The sequence below is a fragment of the Prionailurus bengalensis genome, chromosome B3 (assembly GCF_016509475.1).
Source record: "Prionailurus bengalensis isolate Pbe53 chromosome B3, Fcat_Pben_1.1_paternal_pri, whole genome shotgun sequence".
NCBI classification, from domain to species: domain Eukaryota; kingdom Metazoa; phylum Chordata; class Mammalia; order Carnivora; family Felidae; genus Prionailurus; species Prionailurus bengalensis.
In genome coordinates this window covers 81,259,465-81,286,871 of record NC_057355.1, presented here as the reverse complement: position 1 = coordinate 81,286,871, position 27,407 = coordinate 81,259,465, and the positions used below count along the sequence as shown (strand labels likewise).

Here is a 27,407-nt window from a genome sequence, read left to right as displayed (position 1 = left end):
TATTACATTAATTGAAGGTGTACAACCATGATTCAGCAACTCTGTACATTATGTTGTGCTCACCAGGGTAGCAACCATCTGTCCACCATCCAATGCTATTACAGTACTATTGACTATATTCCCTATGCTATTCCTTTAATCCCTAGTTTGTGTGTATTTTTATGTGTTCTGTGTGGTTTGGACCAGAGACCTTTATTTTGATCTGTTAATTACTCAGGTAAAGAGGAAAAATGCAGGCCCAAGTACTTCCTCAATTTGTTTAAGGAAAATAATAAAACAGCTTTATATGTTTTAACTCAGAGAGGAAATAATAATTGATACAATAAAAAGTTTACTGTATTTTCTCACCTAATAAAATACAACTTAAAATTCTTATCTTGGAATTATGTTGCTGGTTTAGTAGTACATTCAAACTATTACTGAACGTTACAGCTACATGAGTATTTTTCTATTTCAGAGCAATAGTGTGGTTACAAAACCGACGTGAAGCCACCGTGGAAAGAACAAGGACCACCAGTAGTGTAAGGCGAGATGATCCTGGGGAGTTTCGAGTGGGTCGTCTCAAGCATGAAAGAGTAAAAGTTCCACGTGGTGAATCTCTGATGGAATGGGCTGAGAATGTCATGCAAATACATGCAGATCGGAAATCAGTTCTTGAGGTACCGCACATAGAATTTCTTTTAGTATGCAGGAATGACAGAGAACCAGCCAACCTGTTTGTTCCACAGCATGCAAACTGCATTAGATAGAAACGGGAAAGGATTTCTCTGCCCTCTGTTTAAGGCCTTTCCCTCTCATAGAACATCTTTTGAAATAGGATGTCAGCTCACCTCCTTAAAGGTTAGGATCTTTTGATTTGATGAGTAGCAAAGACTATCTTCCCTCTTGGGGTGGGAGAATGCTTGGTCTTTTTGAAGGATACTTCTCATTTCTTAATGAACTGAATAATAGCACTCACTAAGGATTTTTTTGATAGTCTCAATTTTGGGGCGCCTGGGTGGTTCAGTCAGTTAAGCGTTGGACTTTGGCTCAGGTCATCATCCGGCAGTCTGTGAGTTCAAGTGCCACATCAGGCTCTGTGTTGACAGCTCAGAGCCTGGAACCTGCTTCAGATTCTCTGTCTCCCTCTCTCTCTGTCCCTCCCCTGCTCATGCTCTGTCTTTCTCTCTCACAAAATAAATAAAGATAAAAAAATTTTTTTTGATGTTCTCAGTTTTACCTGTACATTAAGCTATGCTATTAGATATACACATTTTTTTGGAGCATACTGTTTTATATTAAACTGTGCTTGGCATTATACCATGGGTCTGTATTCAGAGCTGTTATAATAAATGGCAGTATAAAACATGATGTATTTTCTGTAGAGATGTTATCGTAGGCATTGTCGAGCATATCCTATATGCTTATTCTTTCTTCTATGAGGGACAATGAAAGAAATCTCTGTTCTGTTACAAATATGAACCAGCTGCTTAGTTTATCTTTTGGATCAGAGACTGATCGTGACAGATATGCTGTATCTTTAGAAAGTATATGAGACTTCTGGCTTTCACTTTAAACTCTATTTGCTTTCATCTTATTCTTCCTACTCATATATTCCTCTAAGTAGAAAATCCTTAATTATTTTATTTTTTTACCATGCACTGTATGTTTTTGTAAGCTGCCTCTCACATCATTTGGGGACTATGTAGAGTATGGACACAAAAACCTTGGAAGTAATTTCCTCAAGTCAGGAATAGAGGAAGAGTTTAGGTTTTGGTGTCATATAGGCACACACACAAATCTGTGTGCCATCATTTCCTCAAGCAAATAATTTAACCTTTTTATCTAAACTTTGGTTTCCTTTGGTGTAACAAAAGGGATGAAAATCTATTTTGTAAAGTTGGTGTGAGGGATCAGTCACTTTGTGAACAATGTTCACCATGGTGTTTAAATGTGTAATAGTGTACAATAAATATACTTTTTAGAAAAACTAGAATAAAACTTCTGTGTTGTTATACTATTCTGCTATTATTAAAAAAAATGTATTATTTGGTAAGAATGGGATAATTTTAAAACATTTTCTTTAAGCTCACTTTTCCCCCACAATTTGTTCATATTTTAGGTTGAATTTTTAGGAGAAGAAGGAACTGGCTTGGGCCCTACATTAGAATTTTATGCTCTGGTGGCAGCAGAATTCCAGAGAACTGATTTGGGAGCGTGGCTTTGTGATGATAACTTCCCAGATGATGAATCTCGTCATGTAAGATTTATTTCCCATTTTGTGATTGTGATTCTGCTTTTAGAAAGTATTAAAAATAAGTTATGCTTTCAGAATTTAAGCCAGGTTTTCGAACTTTTTTATTATTGATCTTTTTTTTTAATATGAAATTTATTGTAAAATTGGTTTCCATACAACACCCACTGCTCATCCCAATAGGTGCCCTCCTCAGTGCCCATCACCCACCCTCCCCTCCCTCCAACCCCCCATCAACCCTGAGTTTGTTCTCAGTTTTTAAGAGTCTCTTATGGTTTGGCTGTCTCCCTCTCTGACTTTTTTTTCCTTCCCCTCCCCCATGGTCTTCTGTTAAGTTTCTCAGCATCCACATAAGAGTGAAAACATATGATATCTGTCTTTCTCTGTGTGACTTATTTCACTTAGCATAACACTCTCCAGTTCCATCCACGTTGCTACAAAAGGCCATATTCCATTCTTTCTCATTGCCATGTAGTATTCCATTGTGTATATAAACCACAATTTCTTTATCCATTCATCAGTTGAAGGACATTTAGGCTCTTTCCATAATTTGGCTATTGTTGAAAGTGCTGCTATAAACATTGGGGTACAAGTGCCCCTGTGCATCAGCATTCTTATATCCCTTGTGTAAATTCCTAGCAGTGCTATTGCTGGGTCATAGGGTAGACCTATTTTTAATTTTTTGAGGAACCTCCGCACTGTTTTCCAGAGTGGCTGCACCAGTTTGCATTCCCACCAACAGTGCAACAGGGTTCCCGCTTCTCCACGTCCTCACCAGCATCTATAGTCTCCTGATTTGTTCATTTTAGCCACTTTGACTGGCATGAGGTGATATCTCAGTGTGGTTTTGATTTGTATTTCCCTGATGAGGAGTGACGTTGAGCATCTTTCTATGTGCCTGTTGGCCATCTGGATGTCTTCTTTAGAGAAGTGTCTATATATGTTTTCTGCCCATTTCTTCACTGGAGTATTTGTTTTTTGGGTGTGGAGTTTGGTGAGTTCTTTATAGATTTTGGACACTAGCCCTTTGTCTGATATGTCATTTGCAAATATCTTTTCCCATTCCATTGGTTGCCTTTTAGTTTTGTTGATTGCTTCCTTTGCGGTGCAGAAGCTTTTTATCTTGATGAGGTCCCACTAGTTCATTTTTGCCTTCAATTCCTTTGCCTTTTTTTTTTTTTTTTTTTTTTAATGTAAAGAGAGCACAACCAGGAAAAGGGTAGAAAGAGAGGAAGAGAAAGAATCCCAAGCAGGCTCCATGCTAACAGCACAGAGCCCAACGTGGGGCTCAAACTCTTGAACTGTGAGATCGAGAGTTGGATGCTTAACTCTTGACCTGAGCTGAGATCAAGAGTTGGATGCTTAACTGACTGAGCCACCCAGGGGCCCCCATTATTGATTAATCTTGATATTATTAAAATGGTTTTAAAGAAGAAAATTCAGTCACCAAAACCTAATAAAAGGTATATATAAATACTTTAAGATAGCTAAATTGATGAAGATGTTTAATACTTATGCATCTTTTGCTTAATTTTATTTTTATTTCTCCCTCTAAAAAATTAGGTTGATCTTGGAGGTGGATTGAAACCTCCCGGATACTATGTGCAGAGATCATGTGGGCTGTTCACGGCACCATTTCCACAAGATAGTGATGAGCTTGAAAGGATCACAAAACTCTTTCATTTCCTTGGGATTTTCTTGGCCAAATGCATTCAAGACAATAGACTTGTGGACTTACCTATTTCTAAGCCTTTCTTTAAACTTATGTGTATGGGTGACATTAAAAGCAATATGAGTAAATTAATTTATGAGTCACGAGGTGATAGAGACTTACACTGTACTGAAAGTCAGTCTGAAGCTTCTACAGAAGAAGGTCATGATTCACTCTCTGTAGGAAGCTTTGAAGAGGATTCAAAATCAGAGTTTATTCTAGATCCCCCCAAACCAAAACCCCCAGCTTGGTTTAATGGAATTTTAACTTGGGAAGACTTTGAACTAGTAAACCCACACCGAGCCCGATTTTTAAAAGAAATTAAAGACCTTGCTGTCAAGAGGCGTCAGATTTTAAGCAACAAAGGTCTTTCTGAAGATGAGAAGAACACGAAATTACAGGAACTAGTGCTAAAGAATCCATCAGGGTCTGGTCCTCCACTTAGCATAGAGGATTTAGGGTAAGTTTATATATACATTCTTCAACCTAATGGATGAATAGATTTTAAAGCTTTTATTTCTTTGTCCCCACTAATTGCAATGTATGAGTAAATAGTCGGTTAAGAACAATAATATGCTGTAGGAAATATTATTGATTTGAATTTTAAAGAGTTCATATTATAGAGACAACATTCAGAATACCAGAATATAGTTTATTAATCGTCAAATCTCTGGAAGGGTATCTGATTTATCAGATGTGATTAATGTATATATATTGTATGAAAGTCCAAAGTCAAAGATACTTGGAGAAATCATAGCTAATTAATATATATAGTGTATTTGGCAAAGCTCAAAGTAGTTTGCTTTATATGTAGGCCTTATGCCCAATGGCTGTACTAACTGACTCCGATGCTACAGATCTTTTGATAAAATTCTTTTGATTTCTATACATGTAGTATTATACCCTTGGTATGTTTTTCTGTGATTTTGGGTTGACTGCAAGTCTGTCTGTCTTTCCTTTCTTTTCTTTTCTTTTTCTCTCTTTCTTCCTTTCTTGATAATGTTGAGAAGTTTTGTTTGATAAATTATTATATATTCAAGGTCCTTTTTGAGGGTAGGGACAGAGCCTGAATAACATTAGTGAAGCAATAGTTTCTTCTTGGAAAAAAAAAGTAAAGATGTTGCTGTCCTAATTTGTTGCAAAAACCCTTTATTAATTTTGTGCCATAAAGGGAAATGAAATCTGGAAAGGTGGTGGTTTCCTGCAGTCTTTGCAAAGCCAGGTTTGGTGATGATTGGCCTACTAGTTTTTGTGGATGGGGTTTTTGCATTCAAAAGGCCTCATGCTTAACATCTAAGCCAGAGGGGTGGGGGGGATCATGATTTTGGCAGCAGTGTTTTCAAAATTAAACACCAATGGTAGCTGAATGTTAATCTAATACTTTTTGTCTTCCCAGTTTAAATTTCCAGTTTTGCCCTTCCTCAAGAATATATGGTTTTACAGCTGTGGATCTCAAGCCAAGTGGGGAAGATGAGGTAAAAATTTTGCTTTTGATACAGTTGTTAAGTTCAGAAACATCCTCTAGATGAGGCCAGTTGTAGTAGGAGCTACTGAAAACATCCCTGGATATTAACAATAATGTTGGCAAATTTTCCTTTGCAGATGATAACAATGGATAATGCAGAAGAATATGTGGATTTGATGTTTGACTTTTGTATGCATACGGGTATTCAGAAACAGATGGAAGCCTTTAGAGGTAATTTTTAGGGCTCTTGAGCTTAATACCTCTCCTTTTACTTGGAGACAGTTGAAATTCTGGCACTTACCTTGTCAAGAATTGCTGGTAGTCTCTAGATTTGCCCTGTGGTTTTTTGACTTCCAGATAGTTACGTCCTGCAGATTACCCAGAACAGGTTGGAATGTTCTCAAGCTGTGGCATACCCTCAGCTTGTTCCTCCTAAGTAATGGGAGACCCACTTTTGTCCTCCATTTCTTCATTTGTACGTGAACATAAGTTTGTGTACTTTCCACATTGCATGATCAGGATGACTTAAACCATGTTAGAACCTAAGTTCTTCAGGAGAAAATTGAAGCACAGTATGTTAGACTGTTTGTCACTTACTAGTTCTGAAAAAGAATATAGATTCAGCTAGCTCGTATGATGCAAAGAGTTGGTTAAGAAATTACTAGAATTTGGCTACTGACCATAGTGACTGAGCGAGTATCTCGGTTCACATTTGCAGTATTAAGGGAGATTTCTGTACTTAAAACCTTAGCATAGCTTTGATTTCAAGCTATTTTAATTTATATTTGTTTTTTAAAAAATTTATTAATATTTATTCATATTCCATTCTGTTGATATTAGGTATTTTGATTTGAAATTTGGCATTTTGGAATTATAACTTAGGAAATTGAATTACATGTTTTATTGTTTTTGATTTTTTGCTATGTATAATGTAGATGGGTTTAATAAAGTTTTTCCAATGGAGAAATTAAGTTCCTTCAGCCATGAAGAAGTCCAAATGATTCTTTGTGGAAACCAGTCACCATCCTGGGCAGCAGAGGATATTATTAATTATACTGAACCTAAGTTGGGTTATACACGTGACAGGTAAGTGTTGCTTATCTTCTAAGGTCAGTAAAATAGTTTATGTCCCAAAATCAAATGACAGATTCTCTAAAGAACTATGACTCAGTGAATTACATTCATAAAATAAGTGAGAAAGCAGTTAAGTCTTCATATCCATTGATAAGGCTGAGTTTATACAAAAAGAAAATTGAGTCTTTGTTCGTGTTAAGATTCCATTTTAATTGTTCGCTCTTTTAAGAATTGGGTGAATTGTAAACCTTTAGGCTTCATTGTTTTTATACTAACCTTTATTGTTTTTAAATTTGAGCCTTGTAAAAAAAAGTTGAAAGAATTTCCAAATAGCCTTTGCCCAGATTCAACTGTACTTAAAATTTGCTTTATATTATTTATGCATAAGCACACATATTTATATATATACCTACACGTGGTATATGTGTATGTATACTGTTTTTTTCTGAACCATTTGAGAATATGTTACTTATATCATGCCCTTTTACTCTGTAATACTTGAGTGTACATTTTCTGAAAATACAGATATTCTCCCATGTATCCACATTAGCTAGCAAATTCATACTGTTAGGTAACCTGTAGTCCATAGTCCAGGTTTGTTGATTACTCCAGTAATGTCCTTAATAGCACTCCCCTCATCACCACTGTCTCTTGTCAGGAAATAGCATTTGGTTGTGATAGGAACTTTTGGAGGGATAGGTCTTTAGTCTGAAACAGTTCTTGAGTTGTTGTTTTTTCTTTCATACCACTGATTATTAGATTTTTTTTTTTTTTTTTTTTTTTTTTTAAGACTACAGGCTGTATATTACCTTTTCTTTTTAAAAGTTTCCAGGGGCACCTGGGTGGCTCAGTCAGTTAAGCATCTGACTCTTGGTTTCGTCTCAGGGTATGGATCTCACAGTTTTGTGAGTTCGAGCCCCGTGTCAGGCTCTGTGCTATTAGCTTGTTATTCTTTGTCTCCCTCTGTCTCTGCCACCTCCCCCTCTCACACCGTCTCTGTCTCTCTCTCAAAATGAATAAACATGGGGCTCCTGGGTGGCTCAGTCGGTTAAGCATCCAACTTCAGTTCAGGTCATGATCTTGCAGTCTGTGAGTTCGAGCCCTGAGTTGGGCTCTTTGCTGACAGCTAGGAGCCTGGAGCCTGCTTCGGATTCTATGTCTTCCTCTCTCTCTGCCCCTCCCCTACTCACACCTCTGTCTCTCTCTCTCTCAAAAGTAAATACACATAAAAAATAACAATAAATAAATAAATAAACTTAAAAAAAAAGTTTCTGAATTAACTAAAATGAGAGAATACAGTTGACCCCTTTACTAAAATGCAGGGTTTAGGAGCACAGTTGAAAATTCATATATAATTTTTGACTCCCCAGAACTTAACTACTAATAGCCTGCTCTTACCAGAAGCTTTACCAATAACATGAACATATTTTGTGTGAAGTAAGCTGGAGAAAAAAAAGAATGTTAAGAAAACTATGAGAACCTACACTTGTGATGGAATAGCATAATGTATAAATTTACCAAATCACTATGTTGTACATCTGAAACTAATATAACATTGTGTGTCAGCTACACTCAAATAATAATAATAATGAAAAAGAAAGTCATGAAGAAGGGAAAATATATTTGCGGTACTATATTGTATTTATTGAAAAAACTTACATGTACAAGTGGACCTGAGCAGTTCAAACCTGTGTTGTTCAAAGGTCAGCTGTATTATGAATTACTTTAAACTTAACTCTAATGTTTATATAGCATTTTTTTTCCTAAGTTAACTTTTTTTTTAAGTTTTTAAAATTTTTTAAAAATTTATTTGAGAGAGGGAGGGGAAGAGAGAATCCCAAGCAGGCTCTGTCCACACTGACCGTACAGAGCCTGGCATGGGGCTCAAACTCACAAACTATGAGTCCATGACCTGAGCCAAAACCGAGAGTCCAATGCTTAACTGGCTGAGCCACCTAGGTGCCCCCTTTTCTTTAACATTATGATTGTGAAATTCATGCCTGTTGTGGCATATAGCAGTTTATTTCACCGTTAACAAAAATGGATTGTTTCAGATCCACTTTAGCCATATTTAGATGAATTATGCATGTGCATCTTGAGCTTTTCTGATTTGCTGGCTTTGTTGCATATTTGATCCCTGTACTCCATCAGTTTGGTTCTGACTGTTTATAAGTACAAGACAGTCTTTGTAGGATATTTTTAAAGTAGCTTATATCTGCTCATTTCATGCTGAGTCAAGAGTCTCTAGTACTCTAGATACTACTGATAATTGTTCTTTGGGTTATTGCTGGCTTACAAGGTAGTGGTAGTGTTTTTCATTTAAATCAGCTCTCACAAGAGTATAATTATATTTTTCTTCTTGTAGCCCTGGTTTCCTGAGATTCGTGAGGGTTTTGTGTGGCATGTCTTCAGATGAAAGGAAAGCATTCCTGCAGTTTACCACTGGTTGCTCAACTCTTCCCCCAGGTGGACTGGCTAACCTGCATCCCAGGCTCACAGTTGTTCGCAAGGTACAATCTTTATAGCTAACGAGGAATCCAAATGGAATTTACTTCAGGATTGAAAGAAATAAAAATTTTAAGTCCTGGTCTTCCTGTGTTTTCACTTTTCTTTTTGTAGGTCGATGCTACTGATGCAAGCTATCCATCAGTAAATACATGTGTGCATTATCTCAAGTTACCGGAATATTCTTCAGAGGAGATCATGAGAGAGCGCCTGCTAGCTGCTACCATGGAGAAAGGCTTTCATCTCAATTGAGCTTTGAAATGGGAGACATCAGAGACTTATAAAATACTAGTGAAGCCTCTTGTGTTTGTGTGCAGAGAAGTATATGATCCTCTACGCTAATGACACTTGCCTTTATTTCAACCATTAAGGCTTTAAGAACACGTGGAATAAGTTGGTTAGCTGCTAATGACAAAACAAATCCTTTAACTACCCAGCCAGCAAGTATATAGCACAGAACACTGTGTGTTGCTACAAGGGCTTAGTGACTGGAAAAAGGTGGTCCTACTTGACTGTTCCAAAGAGCAGCTTCTCAGATCTTCAGTGTTCACTGGTAAATTTCTAACAGTGTATTTGTGTAAAGTTTGTCGTTTCATACTTCATACACTACAGTTGCCGTCACCGATCCCCGTTTTGCTGGCTTTTAAGCTACTTGGTCAAAAATCCTGCTTCCTTAAAACATAGTTAATGAGCATCTCAAGCTTTTTCTTTTCCTTTTTAATGATGCCTGCACTATCAGAGTATTCTAGTGTTCTCTCTTTTGTTTGGCATATAATCATGCACAACCTTTTTATTTCTTTGAGGTGGGAGTATATTTTTATTTCCTAAATGCCATACTATAAAGATCAAATTCTTAAGTGTGTTTGTGCAGCTCAAAGGTAAAGATATATTAAGGGGGAAAAAAAACACTGGTCTAGATGCAAGGCACACTTAAAGCAAGTTTTACTTTTGGTTGTATTTTCTTTGTATATTATAAACATTTATTTAACTTGTTGCAGTTTGAAGTAAAAAATTTCCAAAATGTATGCTCAACAATAATCATTAAAATGTTTGCAGCGTACAAAACTGTGTCATGTGACTATTTCACTGCAACGGTCAGACCTAAGAACTTAACCAGATAGTTTTTATTTTGAATCACTGAGATATAGTTTTTTGAAATTACTACATGAAGAAATGTATTTTTCTATAGTAAATACACTTACTGAAACTGGAAATCTAGGAGAAATCTATGTTCACATGCTTGTGATCCAACTGTTGTGTTCTGTCTTAAAGTATTCTTCAGCTGTGAATGGCCAAGTTATTTGTGTTAACTTTTTAAACACCAGATCTGCTACTTACCATTGTATCTGCAGGGATGTGTAGTTTAAGATTCAAGAATGATTTCTGAATGTTGTTAGTGTGAAAAGAAACCACCAGGATATGGCCATTTCCTGGTTTTGAAGAATGGCTTCTGTTTCCATTTTCCAAATTCTGTGATTTATCACATCTCTGCCCTTAGGTGAAAGAAACGTCAGTAGGACTGATTTAGACAGATGGCTTTTTTAGGAGTGAAAAGCATTTTTTTTTGGAATTGCCCATTATTTACCTGTTTAAAAGGTACATACATTCCCTTTCTACATTAGAAGAGATATGTCCCACTATAGTCAATCATTTGAATACTGTTTTTATTCTCTGCATGAGAATGTTGTGACTCTGTAATCAGTGGCAGCATTTAAATAATTCATCTTATTGTGAGTTTCACAGTTCTGAGAATAAAAGTTAAAATAAAACACAATAGCAATATTTAAATGTATGACCTATGCTTTAATCCAAAAAAATAGTCGTGGTGATGGTCTCAATAAAGTCATGGATACATGACTAAAACTTTATTCTAGTGATAGAGTTAAAACCCAGTTTATGTGCTTAGTATTGCCATTTATTTAAGTCTGCAAAATGTCTGTCAATACCCAGCTTTTACCAAGACTAATCTATAATCTAGCACAGGGGTCAGCAAACAATAGCCTGCTGCTTACTTTTGTATTGCCCATGAGCTAAGCATGGCTTTAAAATTTTTAGGTGGTTGAAAAAAAGCAAAAAAAGAACAATATTTTATGATGTGAAAAATTTTTGAAATTCAAATTTCAAAAGTCAAAATTCAAATGAAATTTCAAATTTATGAAATTCAAATTTCAAATGTCCATAAATAAACTTATTGCAACACGGCCATGCTTGTTCATTTATGTATTATCTATGATTGTTTTTACACTGCAATGGTAGAACTGAGGTTTTGTAGAAACCACATGACCCACAAAGCCTAAAATATTTACTCTCTAGCCCTTTGCAGAAAAGGTTTGCTGAATCCTGGCATAGCACATTGCTGTAGCCTGTAAAATTGATGAGTCTTATATATTCAGTAAATGAAATGTTAGGAGTCAAGGTACAGCTGACCAATCTGAGACATAAATTTCATGAGTGTGAAAATCACTTAAAGCTGTTCATCACGGTTCAGCAATAAACCTGAAGCAAGATGACACAGCCTAGAAGGACAGATAGCCACATTACAGTTGACTTTGCATGAGTCAAGTGTTACGAGATATCTACTAGGGTCTCCACATATACTGGATTCTTCAGCTTTCTTTTTCTGTGGTATCTACCTAGTATTTTTTTTTTAATTGTTATTCTCTAAAGGTACTGAAATCTGTGCCAAGATGTTATTCAAGTGCTATTTTGGTGTGACCTGAAAATTAATTTTGTTCACTCCCTAGTTACTTCTGGTGTACCAGTTTCAGCAGTTACCTGAATGTGCTACTGATTAAGTGCCTACCAACTAGGACAGTGTTTCCCAACTAATATGTCTTAGAAAGACCTCCAAAGCACTTTCATCTAGGCTGGGCTTTCCCCAGACCTTGGCTACTTAATGCAAAGGTATCGGATCAATACACATTGTTCTGGCAGGTCAGAAGCCTTTCTTCTGCTTTTCTGAATGGGTCTAAACCAACTCAGGTTTGCTTTTAGAATCCATTATTGACTGGTTGCTTGGATCTTTATAGATGCAAACTTTAAATATGTAAGTAGATTTTTAGAAACAAAGACTTAAACCCATACACACATACACAAAAACAGTACTGAATGAATCATCAGTGCCTGGAATGTCCATGTATGTCTTCTTTTGGAGAATAGTATTGTAGATGAAAGAACTCCTGGAATTCCATAGGATGGCACAATATCTTAAAGTACCATGATTATATTTGTTTCCTCCATTATATCTGCCTTTCTACCCTATATGCACATAAACATGTTTTCTACCTAAGACAGTTCTTTGTGCTCTACTGAGCAGCAAAAACATCTAGGAAAGTTGAGAAGGATTAGGTCATTGGTTTTCTATGGTGACTAAGTTCTCTTTGCTTCCAGACATGTCAAGGAGTCAAAGGAATAAGATAGGGAGTGGGGGAGAAGGCTTCATATCATGCCAACCTGAACAGAGATACTCTCTTGCATTCTGTTTTTAGACTTTGAACTAAAGTAAACTTCATTTACAAATAAGTTTACTAATAAGACAAACCATTTACAGCATGGCCTAAAGTATGGTTGTAAGGGCTCTCCTTTAATGTATAACCACTCAGTTTTTGGTAGTAACATTATAAGTGAATCAATTACATGACGACATTGTAATTACCAAGTGCCAATAAAATGGATATTAGGCTTTTAGAAACTGGCAAATCAAATTTAATTCTCGATTTTTATTAGGTACACAATTCAGTGAAGTTTGGACTTAAGACATTTTAAGGAAAAAGCATTCAGAAAACATTCGAAGTGCTCTGTGTTTAGAACTTTATTGGCTGATAGTTGTCTCATGTTCTTCTCATGCTGCTATCCTGAATTAAATATACAAAGGAAAGCAAAGAACAAAAAAGATACCCTCAGAACTCAACAAAAGTTGAACAAGTGGGGAAAAAATGCTTATGGTTAGAAAATAAAATTTGTCTCTTAGAGAAAAATTTTCTTTGTACACCATATTTTAAAATACAGTTTGTTTTCCACTTAGGAACTGTGGAAAACACCTATATAAAATGTCTTTGGAAGGGTACCCCATTTTGCAGGGTACAGTCTTACAGACTTTTTGGGCTACAGATGTAAAGAGGTATTCCATGGTATTCTCACTTCCACAAGTTGATGTTGTCTGGCAGAGACTTCCATTATTCAGCTTTCTGACATTTTATCAAGAATGAGTAGAGGGGCAAGAATTCTTGCCCGATTCGTTTCCACAATGCAGCCATTCAACACCATCTCATCCAAAATAATGTGTACTTTATCCAAATTAAACATTATCTAAGTTCACATTAAGGAAATTAGTTCTAGAGATACAAAAATGTTATTAACATTAACATGTAACACTAAATAACCACTTAGCCTATAATTTTTCCCATGTAAATTAGTCTATGCATGAAGTATTGTTTATTTTACAGAATTTATGAAATTAGATTTAAAATTGGTGTCTATTTTAGAAATTATTACCGTAATGTACACATGCACACCCAATTTCATCCTGGTTAAGCTAATTGGCCTATGTGCACAGAAATGGAATAGCTATACCTTTTAGCCAGAGGGAAAGTGAATCTACTATGAACTAGAGAATAAAGTAAATGACATCGGCAAGAAGGTGACCGGACAAGAACAGTACTGTCTTCCCAGACAATAATAACCTCAACAGTAATAGCCACGATTTATGGAATACTCATGTTCCAGGCATTGTGTTGTTTTACATAATTTTTTCAGTCTTCTCTACAACTCTATTATAAATGTTACACATTATCCTCATTTTGCATGGAGCAAATAGGCTCAGAGCCATTGTCCAAGGTCACATGGCTGGTAATTGCCAGGAGCTGGAATTTACGGCCACAGCTTTGGCTTGATGGTTCTGCTTCTACACTTCTCAGGAGAGGCCTGAGGCTACTGAGTATATACCCTCCCTCAGCCCTAAATACTTCATCCAAAACCAAATGCTTTTACAAAACCTTATGTCTTAAGCTATCTTTTCTGTCACGCTGAAGAAAAAAATAACCAAGAGTAGATATGAATGAAGGAAGCAAGTCAATGCTGACTTAATTCCCAAGTAGATAAAAATTCTGAAATTCATGAGACTATCTTGCATAAATGAACAGTTCTAAAAATACTCATTTGAGAAATACAGAGCTACTTCCACTGATGTTCTTAGTGGAAAGTCAGTATAGCACATGGGGGAAGACGAAAATGTTGTTAGACTACAATGTCTAGCTAATTGGAAGGAGCCAAGTTCTTCTCCCAGTAGCCCCTTCAGAGAACTTTTGTGAAAGGAGAATGGGAACTACAATGAGATGATGATAATAGTTGAATCGTTCTGAATTTTATACTTGAATAGCTTATTAATCCATGTCTTTAAAGAACATGATCCTGATCTCTTAAAAAAAAAAACAACAGCTGATTGAAACATTGTTTCAGATAGACAAACTTCAGTCAACAAATGAGTGATTTAAATGCACTAGGGAAGTTCATAATTAAATAGTGAACCTTGGTAAAGTGAATTGTTACCACCTGGTTTTTTTCTCAATAATTTCACATGTTCAAATCTATATTGTATTTGTTTAGTGAAGTACATCTACAGAAAATGATACAACCCTGTGAATGACTTTTAAGTTCCTATTAGGCTCTGCATTAATATCTCATTAAGCTCTGTGCAAATAGTCCTCTAGCAGAATAAACTGTTTTTCAGGAACCCATGGGAACTGTCCTTAAATGACCCAGAAAAGAAAAAAAAAAAAAAAAAAAAAAAAAACTTTACTCTGATATACCTATTAATGTCTTCCAATTATATAGATGATGATTGCTTTGTCCATGACCAAATTGGGACTGGAATACTAGGCCCTTGACTCCATCAGACCCAGAAGCCAGAACTTAGAAGCCAAAGTGGGAATGTCAGCTCAGTACAAAGTGGAGTTGGGGAGCACAGGGGGCTGCATGAAAAATGGCCTGCAGAATCCCCTTTTGTTTTCATTAAGGGCAATGAAAGCCTTGGTGCATTGAAAATGTGAACTCATCCAAGATGATTTTCTTGGAGAGAGGAGATCTAATTTTAATCTGTCTATTTGAGTTAGTTTAGGGATCAAGCTGAAGACTTTGGTAAGTAGATGATCTAAAATTCAGATGTCCCCTTGAGCAAGAAGCCACTTGTTTTGAAATTCAGATTAGAATTGCTGCTGAATCATATCAACCACTGACATCCTCACATTGTAAAGACAAAGTCTTTCAACAAGTCTGAATTTCCCAACATCCTAGAAACATGAGTTGTTTAGTGAGATCACCCTGTACCGTGGGCATGTGACTGCCTGTCTGAGTATCTGGTTCAAACCCTTAATAACCATGTAGCTTTCTGGCACCATATAGGGAAAACACAGACCAAATCCAGTGTGAGGCAAAACCCTGAAAGCAGATTTCCACCTGGAATCATGTGACTCCTTTAAAATAAGAATCCAGCTGTTGTTTACATCTTGATTTGGTTTATAAGCAACTTGTACACACTGGTGAAGCCAAGAATAATGGCATTTGAGCTGCATGTCAGGTGAGCACGGACCAAAAAAAAAGCCCTATAATGCAAAGCCCTGTGGCAATAAACATAGGCAAACATGCTTCAACCCTGACATCTCAAATAGGATGAAGCGACAAAGGCCCAGGCTGTTGGTCTATTACTGTGGCGAGCTGAGAAGGGACTTTTTCAAGAGGGTCCTAGTTGCGGGTTACACTGAACTTGACTGACTTAAAGATCCATCAGTCACTTGGTTTCCCCTTGTGGACACCCTGTGGTTGGAGCTGATGTGAACTACAGCCAGCCTCCTAAAGAGCAGATTCAGAAATTCCCACTTTTTCCCAATCCTGAGACCCAAAAGCCTTGCTGAATTTCTATGTGTAATGTGGATTGAAGTGGAACATCTTAGGACCCCAGTAATATTAGTGCCACCTGAAACCAATTTTCTAATTAAAATGTTTCTGGTTCCCACATTGGAATTTTGGTCTCTGAATCATAAACCACTTTTTCAGTATGGTAATTTAACACCACTGTAGTGGTCTATTTATCCTTTAATAAGAGAAAACTGAGCAGCATACATTCAAATGGGACTTGAAAAGCAATTCTAAGGCAGAACTCAGCCTAGAAACTAAAATGTATAATTCTAGATTTTGGTCTTAGATCCCTTGTCATCTTCCTTGGTTTCTCTTTCTTTCTTTCTTTTTAAGATCCTAGCTAACAAAGTTGTTGAAAAACTAAGTGGGGTGGGGAAAAAACTTGCTTTCCTGTTTATATTTTAATTCAGTCTCTCATGAAATTAGGTAAACTGTGAAGAGCCTTGTGTTCACATTTTCTACAAAAATTCAAATATTATTCTATAGAAGACTCACGACAGTGCACAGTCCGGGATATACTCTACTGGTAATATAGTCTGCTGCTCACTTTTAGGCTTAGTATTGCCTCCTGTGAATTAGGCCACTGAAAAGGAATTTATCTTTTTTGTTTTGTTTGTTTTCAATAGGTTTTTCCTTAAAGACCCATTCATATTCTGAGAGCAACAAGACATCCAGGTGTAGTTTTTTTAAAATTTATATAGATTTATGTAAAATCACACAAATATGAAAGTCAGCATTGGGTCAAATGAGCCTGTCTGTTTCTCTTGTTTTTTCCCCTAACACTGTTGCCCCTCATAACCCGCTGTCCCTATTTCTTTTTTTTTTTTTTTTTAATTTTTTTTTCAACATTTATTTATTTTTGGGACAGAGAGAGACACAGAGCATGAATGGGGGAGGGGCAGAGAGAGAGGGAGACACAGAATCGGAAACAGGCTCCAGGCTCTGAGCCATCAGCCCAGAGTCTGACGCGAGGCTCGAACTCACGGACCGCGAGATCGTGACCTGGCTGAAGTCGGACGCTTAACCGACTGCGCCACCCAGGCGCCCCGCGCTGTCCCTATTTCTGAGTCAAACAGCTGGAAGCCGGAAGCGTGGAACAAAAGGAGTGGGCGGAAGGCAGGCAGGCTGGCTTGGGCAGGTATAGTGGCGGATGGATATGGCATCGAAGGACGCAGAGAACGCACTTAGAGAAAATAAGGAGACGGTGAAGGCCAGTGAGAGTCCAGTGAGAGTCGGAGAAGTCCGGAGGGCAGACCTGTTTAACCTGGAACCTTCACATCCCTTTCCCAGGTAAATGGCTGACTCCCTTGGGGACTGTTCATCATTCTGAGACTCTTCACTCATGACAGCACTAACTGCAGCTCTCGTGCTGACAAGGTTTTGGCTCCCTTGCCCCTCAGGGCCTCCCCTTCCCAAAGACATACTCCCTGAGCCCACGGGCCAGCTCTCACCCCTTGCAGCCCTGCTTTCAATTTACATACCTTAAAAAGAAAAAAAAAGATGTTTAGAAATTACTCAATGTGAACGCCACTCCTGGAGAGCACGCTCTTACGAAGACCGGCAGATACCCTCATCATGTCCGACTCCTCCAACCGAAAACTAGGGTTTCCCCAAAACTTCTTTCCTACATCAGGAAAAACTTTGACAGCATGATAGCATGGTGACAGGCACTATATAAATGCCTTGTTAAGTCTTAAATCACCACAATCTCCAGATGATAACAAATTTTGTAAAAAAAAAAATATATATATATGTATATATATAAATATACATATATATATGTATATATATATATAATGTCAAATTTAATCTTCTAATTTTATAGCCATGGAGTCAAGGGCCCTGGAACCCAGAGACTGGTACCAGCTGTGTCCCAAAGTAGCCCTATGTTTTGGGACATGTCACAGAACCCCTCTGGGCTTCAGCCTTTTCATCTAAAAAATGAGGTTTTAACCTGATGATTGTGTAGTTTTCTTCTAGTTCCAAAGTACTCAAATCTTAGGACTCTAAATGTAACCTTCAGGAAGAGGGGAGCTAGTTTACTCCTATCTGACAATATCAAGCCATTCCTGATGTAATCACATACTCCATAATATCTCAAAAGAAATCTTTTGGTAATGACTTAATTTATTATTGTGACTTTCTGACAGAACATGGAGACAATTTCAGTTTATTTAGAAGCTACCACTGTGGTGTTGGAGGGATTCCCTGGAGAACTTTGTTCTTCTTACCAGCATTTCCAAAGCCCCTGGTTGAATAAGTGCTTTTGTGATTTCTCATTAAATCAGTTTGAAATTATCTCCTAATCAGAGAAGCCCTATTCTGGTTTCTGGACCTCTAAAGGTGTTTGTAATTTTAGGATAGTAACGAAGGAACAAGAGGTTGATGCCCCACAGTGGGCTCTGGGCCCTAATCAGGGCCTGACTTCAAATCTTGGTGGTGCTGATTAGTGCTGCCTGGGTGCCTTCATTCCTCCAGGGAGCACCATGGTAGAAAATTAGCTGAGTCACAGAGAGTGCAAGCAGGATGCAGGGAAGCCCTTCCTTCTCCCCCACCCTCAACTGCGATAAAGAGGTACTTTCACATCACCCACATGAGCTTTAAGGTTCTAGAACTGCTCAGGCTTTTGGGTTTTAAGGACTTAGAAAATAAAGATTTATTTAAAAGATATTTTTGAATCAAGAAAAACATTCTGGATTCTAGGCCTACCCTATATTTATGGTATAGGTGGCACTGCAATATAAATAGGGATTCCAGCCTGTTCCCCAGCTACTATCCCAGGTTGTCTGTCATTCCTGCCCCCCCCCCCCCCACACCAGTCCTGGGGTAAGGGTTGGGGAGAGGTCTATACCAGTCCTGCTAGCAGCAAGCTCAGGTATATGGGTACCCAGTGAGTTTGGGGGACCAAGGTAGCTGAAGGGTGGTCAAGAAGTGGATTGGGTACCTGCAGGCTCTGGATAAGCATCCTCACCCCATGGAGAGAGAGATGTTCCTGAAGGAGCGCCAGAGTATTGCCCTCTAAAGCACAGGACCCAGGAAAGGGACGCTAGTTGTTGAAGTCTAAAGATAGCACTCCTGGATTCTACTCTAGCCCAAATAAACCAAGGTCTTTAAGCCTCTTTAAAGGCACCAAATACCAAAAAGGCTGTTAAGGTTTTCTGTACATTCACACATACCGTAAGTATGCACTGAACTGAGGAGGAATTGGGCATCTCCCACACAGCACTGTTCACTGGTGCCATTCCCTATTTACCAAAGCAGGTGGAGACAGCTCCTTTGAATTATCACTTGTCTGGAGAATTCAGCAAACCTGGGGCTACATAGCTGAACACATCTGGAGAAGCTTATTAGCTGATTCCTAAAAACCATCTTCATTCACAGAATGGGAAGTCTTAAATAAGTCTACTAGAGTGATAGGGCAAACTTTCCCTAAAGAAGCAGGGCCTCAGGAATTCTCTGGCCAACATTTCAACCCAGCAGGTGGAGTAGATCGCAAAGAGTGTATAGGAACTTCTGCACTGCACGTGAATGATTTATGTCACTGACATGCTTGGTCCCAAGAGTCTGCCCCTCTTGACACTAAATGCAACACACAGTTTCCATTTAATGGAAGGGTTTTCAAGAAGCCGGAATTTCTGTCCTGATTTCTTGTGCTTAGGCCATTTTTTAAAATCTCATCTGTCATGTTCTGTGATGTTAGTCCTACTAGAACAGGCCCATTCTAGGGCTTGTATACAAATGGTGCATTTTATTTCTCAAAGTCTAAACAGGTGGATTCTGGAAAGCTGCCCCATTCTTAAGGTGCTTCAGGCTGATAAAGCTTCTGGAGGAAAAGCTTGCAAGTAAAGGGCTTCTTGGGAATTCCGTGAGGTTTTGACTTCCATCCTCCGGGTGCTGCACCAAAGCCAAGCCTAAAAACATGTCTGTTTCCTGTGGGCGGACGAGTAAAGCTTTCTTAAGCCCAAGCAAGCACAAAGATGGGTGTTCTGAGTGTTGGGAGAACCAGCTCCAGGCTGCAGTGATTATAAGTTGCTTGTTTTCAGCTTTTCAAGGCCTGAGGAAGCTTTCCTGGCACAGCAGACCTAAACAATGTTAGCTGCTTCAGCAGCTTCCTGGTTACAGGCTACCAGGGTGGTGATGCAGAACACCTATGGTCCTGCACAGAGAAGGGGGCAGGAAACTGAGGCTGCATCTCCAACAGGCTCCCTTGTCTTACTGTTATGAAACTGGCATGTAGCAGTCTTCCCTGGGCCCATGATAGTTAAAAAAAAAAAAAAAACTATGTATGAGGCAGACTAAAGACATGGGTTTTAATTAGATTTTTTTTCAGATGGCTGAGGGTGGAAATCTTTTAAAAATGTTAATAGAAGACAGGTATGTCATATCCTACCTGCCCTGCTACCCGTTCCACTTTTAGGCCACCAGAAGTCCATGTGAAATTATGCCTGGAGCAAAGGCATACACTGCCAGGTCTGGAAAGACTTAGTTCCCTTCTCTTACTGACACAAAATTCCTAATCTTTCAGGTGGATATGCCTAAGTAATTCCTAAGGCCAGTAAAATGTCAGTTAGTCAGAGGTACATCTGCAACTAACCGTGTAAGTTAATTGTATTTCAATTAAAAAAAAATAAGGTAGGGGCGCCTGGGTGGCTCAGTCGGTTAAGCAGCCGACTTCGGCTCAGGTCATGATCTCGCGGTCCGTGAGTTCGAGCCCCGCGTCGGGCTCTGTGCTGACCGCTCAGAGCCTGGAGCCTGTTTCAGATTCTGTGTCTCCCTCTCTCTGACCCTCCCCTGTTCATGCTCTGTCTCTCTCTGTCTCAAAAATAAATAAAATGTTTAAAAAAAAAAAAAGGTAGAAAGGAAGGGAAGGCAAAAATGAAACTAAGTAAAATAGAGGGAAAGAATACAAACTGTGTGCCTTGGTGTGGAAATTAAATTTGGACAAGAATGCTGGAGTTCAGGGCACCTGGCTGGCTTAGTCAGAAGAGCATGTGACTCTTCATCTTAGGGTTGTGACTTTGGGTGTAGAGATTCCTTAAAAATAAAATCTTTAAGAAAAAAGAAAAGAGAAAGAATGGTGGAGCTCATGACTTGGAGCTAGGCTATACCCCAGAGGGTTATAAAGACAAACCCGTCTCTACCTGTAGTTAGTACGTAAGACACATCAATACAACAAGTTCAGCTATAATACGTACTCTGTTATATCTGACTCACTTTAATTTTCTGAACTTCTAGACCAGTTAGACTCTTTCTTCCTGTTCTAGGTGTAAGGTAACTCAGCTCACTTAGAGTCATGGCAACATCAAATACTAAGGCCGAGAGGGAATTAAAGCTCTTTTAGCCTAATTCTCTTATTTTGAAATAAAGGGGTTATGTGTCTTGTCCAACACATATAGTGTGGTGGCAGGTTTGAAAGCAGAACTTGGGTTTCTGTACTCCTAATGAAGTGTCTTAACAGCTTTTGCCATCTTCCTGATTTTTTAAATCAAAAGGCATCTTTATTATTCCCCTGTACAAGAGGAAGAGATTTATTGTGAGTTGCTTTAAAGGGCTTAGTTAAAATGGAATGTAACATGCTGAATAAAAATAACACCTTAATACACGGCCTGGTCTTGGGGGTCCTAGGTCAAAGGGAGCATAGATTTAGGTCACTCACCACTAGAGGGCACTCAGATTTTCTCAGTCAATTTAAAGAGGCTCCCAGATACAGCCTCCAATTTGTCATCAACATGATGACATTTTCTATCAACAGTAAGCGCTAAATGGCCATTTCCCCCAAATATACCAGTCTAATGGATATGTGTGTGGTATAGATATATATATCTATATCTATGTCGATATAGATATCGATATATAAACATGTTATAATTAATATATATTTATTTTAATGTTACTATTCTAGATTTAAGCCTGATGTTTTCCCAGTGGATTCTTTCATTTATTGTTTTCAAATGGTATGCAGATTTTTGTAGTAAAAATTAACTTAAAAAGTCCACTTGCTTCTCAGAGTACTTACTTACAAAGCCCAGGGGGCCCTGCTGAAATCCACAGGTCTGCAGTATTTGAAGCAAATAATATTTATTTGAGGAGGCCCTGGCATACTTTGATTTAAAAGGGAGAAGAAAGTGAAGAAAAGGAGAGCTTTCTCTGCTATAAAAGTAAATGGATACAAGTCAGGCAATTTCTTTAACCCTCCATTTTATCATCCTTGAAGGCCTTATTCTGATCACATGGGGGATTTCTGGAGATTTATACCTGGAGCCATGAAAATCCATTCTCTCTAGGAGGACCAAGCACTTTCTGGCTGTGTTAGATTCTGGAAAGGTCTATTCTATATGCTTAAAAGAAGTTACACTATTATATATCCGTTATTATCAACTACTACCATAGTATTGCCATGTCTGAAAAATAGAAAAATCATAACAAGAATTATCTTTGTAAAAAAGGGCAGGGTTGTTTCTGCAAAGCTGCTACATACCTCTGACTACCTTGTTGGTTGTTGATGATCGGCATACTGGATTCTGCTGAATTGTTTTCCTGACCCAGGGCACTTACCTGACCAGGACTAGCCTGTGCTTTGCCAAGTACTGAGGAAAACCTGGCTCATGGCTTTGAAAAAGGATACATCTAATTCACTCTGGAAAAGAGAAAAGAGTACAAGGATGAGAATGAGCCCCTGGGACACGTGCACTTAGCAGTTAGCAGCTGCCCTGGCCACAAGCCAGGGAGCAGGTGGGGGACGCAGCTCTGTACATAGAAGCGTGAGAGCAGGAAGGCTCGGAGTCTGGGCTTGTGCTTTCTTTAAGAAGAAAAACAGGCTGCAGTTTAGAGGAATTTTGCCAACCAGAACAATTCATCTTGGAAAGGTAGAGAGACTAGACTAACTCAACCTGTTCAGATGACGTGTAGCTAATTTGATATGTGTATCAAAAGCCTTAATAATATGCATACCCCTTGAATCCATCAGTTTTATTTCTAGAAGTTTATCCTAAGGAGATAATTAGATAACAGCATAACAATGTGTGATAGGATGTTCAGGGTAATGTTGTTTATAGTAGCAAATTATTGAAAACAAGCTAAGTATCTATCAAGGGGGGACTAGTTAAATAAATTATAGCAGATCCACAAATGAGGATACAGATATATAAGTACTGACATTGTTAAATAAAAGCAAGTTACAACACGGTATATTCAGTATTATCCCATGGATATATGTATATGTAAAGATAGATACAGATATAGTTGGATATAGACAGAGACATAAAGTCTAAAAGGAAATGTACCTAATAGTATCTATCAGTAGTTCATGAACTTACTCATGATCTTCTCCCCTTTCTTTTTGCTTATATGTATTTTTAATTTTTTTTAGTGATCATAGATGTTTATATCATAAAGAAGTTGGGGTGCTTGGGTGGCTCAGTTGGTCAAGCATCCAACTTCCACTCAGGTGGTGATCTCACGGTTTGGGAGTTCGAGCCCTGTGTTGGGCTCTCTCTTCAGATCTTCTGTCCTCTCTCTCTCTCTCTCTCTCTCTCTCTCTGTCTCTCTCTCTGTCTCTCTCTCTGTCTCTCTCTCTGTCCCTCCCCTGCTCATGCTCTCTCTCTCAAAAGTAAATAAACATTTAAAATAAAAGTCGTAGAGGGAGAAAAAAGTAAACAGAGTTAAATTTGTATCTGGAAGGACTTCGGGTTTGTCAAGTGAAGGACTGAAAACGCTGAGCCCACCCCAACAGCCACTGTCCTCTCTTGCAAAACTGCCTCCGTTGAAGCTAACTGGGTTGGCTTTTTGTTTTGAAACGTGATGCTGAGATGCTTCCTTCAGCCCAGACAGCATGAGACTGATCTCCAAATTTAAGATTTGGAAACTAAGATTAAAAATAGCCTCAGAAAGAATGTTTAAAACTCACAAACCTAAAAATAAATCTTAGATGACAAGGCATTCTTTGAGTGGGACAGATTCTATTTTCTTTCCCATAGTATTCTTTTCCCTCCGCTTTTCTCTCCTTTCTGCTACTGTCATCCTAAACTGAGTCATCTCCCAGTACTGTCCGAGTCCTGTGTAATCACCAGTTTACATTAAATTCTAATCTTCACTTCTGTGCTTTATGTGGTCACTGACTCTCTTCCCAGAATTACAGCAAGAATTCAGCAATGTGCTATTTATTCTCAGTCACTGAATATAATAATAATAATAATTTCAAAAACCTTAGCAATGATAGCCCTTGTACTCACTCTTATCATCCCAGGTTTAAAACATTACTCTTTTGGGAAATGTTATTCTTCTTGATAGGTGTTGCCTTAAAATGGCTGAACATGGCCAGCTCTGAATCACAGACCCTGACTTGCAAACCAATCTGTCTTAAGAGAGTGGTAGTCAGGGGGGCCTGGGTGGCTCAGTCAGTTAAGTGTCTCCTGATTTTAGCTCAGGTCATGATCTCACTATTCGTGAGTTCGAGCCCTGTGTTGAGCCCTGCTTCAGGCTCTGCACTGGTGGTGTGGAGCCTGCTTGGTATCCTCTGTCTGCCTCTCTCTCTGCCCCTCCCCCTCTCTCCCTCCCTCTCTCTCTCTCTCTCTCTCTCTATCTCTCAAAAATAAATAAATAAGTAAGTAAGTAAGACAGTGTTGTCAGGATTGAGCAGGAGCTAGAGCTGTGCTGTCTACTATGGTAACCACTAGCATCATGTGGTAAATTAAATGAACTAAAATTAAATTCCTCACTTCCTCCTTTACAGTAATCACATTTCAAGTTTTGAAAAGCCATACATGGCTGGTGCCTACTGTACTGGATAACACACATGGAACAATTCTATCGCTGCAGAAAGTTATATTTATTGGTCAGTGCTGATTTATGGCATCCTCTCCAAGCAGTCAATACAAACATGGAGTTTAAAGCCAGCCTCAGTGGCCCCTGTCTCCTCAAGGCCAGTCTGGAAAGGCCTGACTCCTTGCCATCTTCCAGCTTCAGCACTACTTCCTTCCTAACTAGATGCACTGCCATCCTGCAGGCCACGAGGCAATTCCAAGATCCAACCCCTGAATGAGGAAGTGGCTGACAGTAAGCCTCATGCATTAAGTTAGTGGGTCTCAAATTTAAATATGCATCAGAATCATACAGAAGGCTTGTTAAAACACAGATTGCTGGGGCGCCTGGGTGGCGCAGTCGGTTAAGCGTCCGACTTCAGCCAGGTCATGATCTCGCGGTCCAGGAGTTCGAGCCCCGCGTCAGGCTCTGGGCTGATGGCTCAGAGCCTGGAGCCTGTTTCCGATTCTGTGTCTCCCTCTCTCTCTGCCCCTCCCCCGTTCATGCTCTGTCTCTCTCTGTCTCAAAAAACAAACAAACAAAAAAAAAACACAGATTGCTGAACCTCAACCCAGAATTCCTGATTCAACACTTTGAGGTGGGCCCACAATTTGTATTTTTAGTAAGTTCCCAGGTGATGTTTATGTCGCTGGGAACAACACTTTGAAAACCACTGCACTAAGGCAATGAAGACAGGCTAGTTGATTGTCCCATGCAGAAGGAATTTGCCAAACAATTCTGGTATTAGGAGTTAGGCTGAAGATATAACTTCTTAACATGAGTTTTGCCCTTAGCAGGCTTTAGTGAACTCAATATTACTTATTATGGAGATTTCACTCACTGCCTCAGGAAGAAGCAGCCTAGAAACAGTTTCTTCCAAATCCTTTTATTTAAAAGCAAAATGAAAGAAGGGTGCCAGGGTGGCTCAGTCGGTTAAGCATCTGACTTGGGCTCAGGTCATGATATCATGGTTCGTGAGTTCGAGCCCCACATTGAGCTCTGTGCTTCCAGCTCAGAGCCTGGAGCCTGCTTTGGATTCTGTGTCTCCCTCTCTATCTCTGCTCCTCCCCTGCTCATGCTCATGCTCTGTCTCTCTCTCTCAAAAATAAATAAACATTAAAAAACAATTTAAAGCAAAATGAAAGAAACATAACAACTTTGAAAACTCAGCTTGTGCCACTACTACCTCTCAAGAATATCTAACTAAGGCTCAGGAAGGCCTATGGGAGCAGAGTAAAACACCTTCACTGATTCTTTTTTTTTTTTTAACATGCGCTCTTTTGTTAAAAATGTTTATCAGGGCGCCTGGGTGGCTCAGTCGGTTAAGCATCCAACTTCGGCTCAGGTCATGATCTCGCGGTCTGTGAGTTCAAGCCCTGTGTCAGGCTCTATGCTGACAGCTCAGAGCCTGGAGCCTGCTTCGGGTTCTGTGTCTCCCTCTCTCTCTGACCCTCCCCCATTCATGCTCTGTCTCTCTCTGTCTCAAAAATAAGTAAACATTAAAACAAAATTTTTTTTAAATGTTTATTTATTTTTGAGAGAGAGAGAGAGAGAGTGTGAGAATATGAGCAGGGGAGGGGCAGAGAGAGAGGGAGACAGAGAATCCCAAGCAGGCTCCACACTGTCAGCACAGAACCCAACTCAGGCCTTGATCTCAGGAACCATGAGATCATGACCTTAGCTGAAATCAAACTAAGATGCTCAAAAGACTGAGCCACCCAAGTGCCTCAGTAAATCCTTACACTTGTGGTCAACTGATTTTTAACAAGGGTGCAAGACAATTCACTAAGAGGGTGGTGGAGAACAGTCTTTTCAACCAATGGTGTTGGGAAAATTGGATAGCCACATACAAAAGAATGAAGTTATACCCCACTTCATAGCATATACAAAAATTACTCAAGCTTTTCCAATCTGCCATCTGGAACCACCACCAGGATGCAGATTTTCGTGACAACCCTTATGGAGAAGATCATCACTCTTGAGGCTGAACCCTCAAATACAACAGAAAATGTGAAGGCCAAGATTCAGGATAAGGAAGGCATTCCTGGTCATTAGAGACTGATCTTTGCTGGAAGCAACCGGAAGATGGATATACTCTGACTACAACTGCAAAAGGAGCCCACTCTTCATTTTGTGTTGAGACTTTGTGTGGTGCTAAGAAAAGGAAGAAGTCTAAACACCACTTCCAAGAAGAATAAGCATAAGAGAAAGAAGGTTAAACTGGCCATCCTGAAATACTGCAAGTTGGATGAGAATGTCAAAATCAGTCCCTTTGTCAGGAGTGCCCTTCAGATGAATGTGGTGCTAGCCACTTTGACAGACATTATGGTGGCAAATGTTGCCTGACTTATTGCTTCAACAAACCTGAAGACAAGAAATTGTGTATGGGTTAATAAAAGACACAGGAGTAAATCTTCATGACATTAGGGAACTGTGAGATCATGACCTGAGGTGAAATCAAGAGTCAGACACTGAACCAACTGAGCCACCCAGGTGCTCCAAAGCCTTTTTAGACATAACACCAAAAACATAAGCAACAAAAGAAAAATTAATTGAACTTCATCAAAATTAAAAATTATTGTAATTCAAAGAACACTATCAAGAAAGTGAAAAGAAAGCCAGTGAAGGGGAGAAAATATTTTTAAATTATATCTGATAGGTACTCAAGTTAGTTCAATCAAATAGATTTGTTTTTGTATTCAATCAAT

At 38.8% G+C, this 27,407-nt stretch overlaps 2 protein-coding genes and 1 pseudogene across 15 annotated transcripts in view; 2 read left to right on the top strand and 1 right to left on the bottom strand.

The window, feature by feature from the left end:
- Positions 1 to 11,191, top strand: part of HECTD1 (HECT domain E3 ubiquitin protein ligase 1) — a 91,428-nt gene extending 80,237 nt beyond the window's left edge. For all 12 annotated transcript variants that reach the window (XM_043554330.1, XM_043554329.1, XM_043554323.1 and 9 more), the window contains 8 exons: positions 458 to 659; positions 2,102 to 2,239; positions 3,797 to 4,404; positions 5,341 to 5,419; positions 5,547 to 5,640; positions 6,345 to 6,495; positions 8,849 to 8,993; positions 9,103 to 11,191. In XM_043554330.1, the coding sequence (XP_043410265.1) occupies positions 458 to 659; positions 2,102 to 2,239; positions 3,797 to 4,404; positions 5,341 to 5,419; positions 5,547 to 5,640; positions 6,345 to 6,495; positions 8,849 to 8,993; positions 9,103 to 9,240 (1,555 nt within the window). In that variant the 3' untranslated portion in view covers positions 9,241 to 11,191. The remainder of the gene's footprint in view (positions 1 to 457; positions 660 to 2,101; positions 2,240 to 3,796; positions 4,405 to 5,340; positions 5,420 to 5,546; positions 5,641 to 6,344; positions 6,496 to 8,848; positions 8,994 to 9,102) is intronic.
- A 1,496-nt stretch (positions 11,192 to 12,687) lies between these two features.
- Positions 12,688 to 27,407, bottom strand: part of AP4S1 (adaptor related protein complex 4 subunit sigma 1) — a 51,034-nt gene continuing 36,314 nt past the window's right edge. For 2 of the 3 annotated variants that reach the window (XM_043554335.1, XM_043554336.1), the window contains exons 5-6: positions 22,526 to 22,537; positions 12,688 to 13,296 (exon numbers count right to left, since the gene is read on the bottom strand). In XM_043554335.1, coding sequence (XP_043410270.1) covers positions 13,168 to 13,296; positions 22,526 to 22,537 — 141 coding nt within the window. In that variant the 3' untranslated portion in view covers positions 12,688 to 13,167. Of the gene's footprint in view, positions 13,297 to 16,962; positions 17,084 to 22,455; positions 22,538 to 27,407 lie in introns of those variants that run through there. The other variant, XM_043554337.1, reaches the window with a different exon arrangement.
- On the top strand, positions 26,372 to 27,101 carry LOC122467737 (annotated as a pseudogene).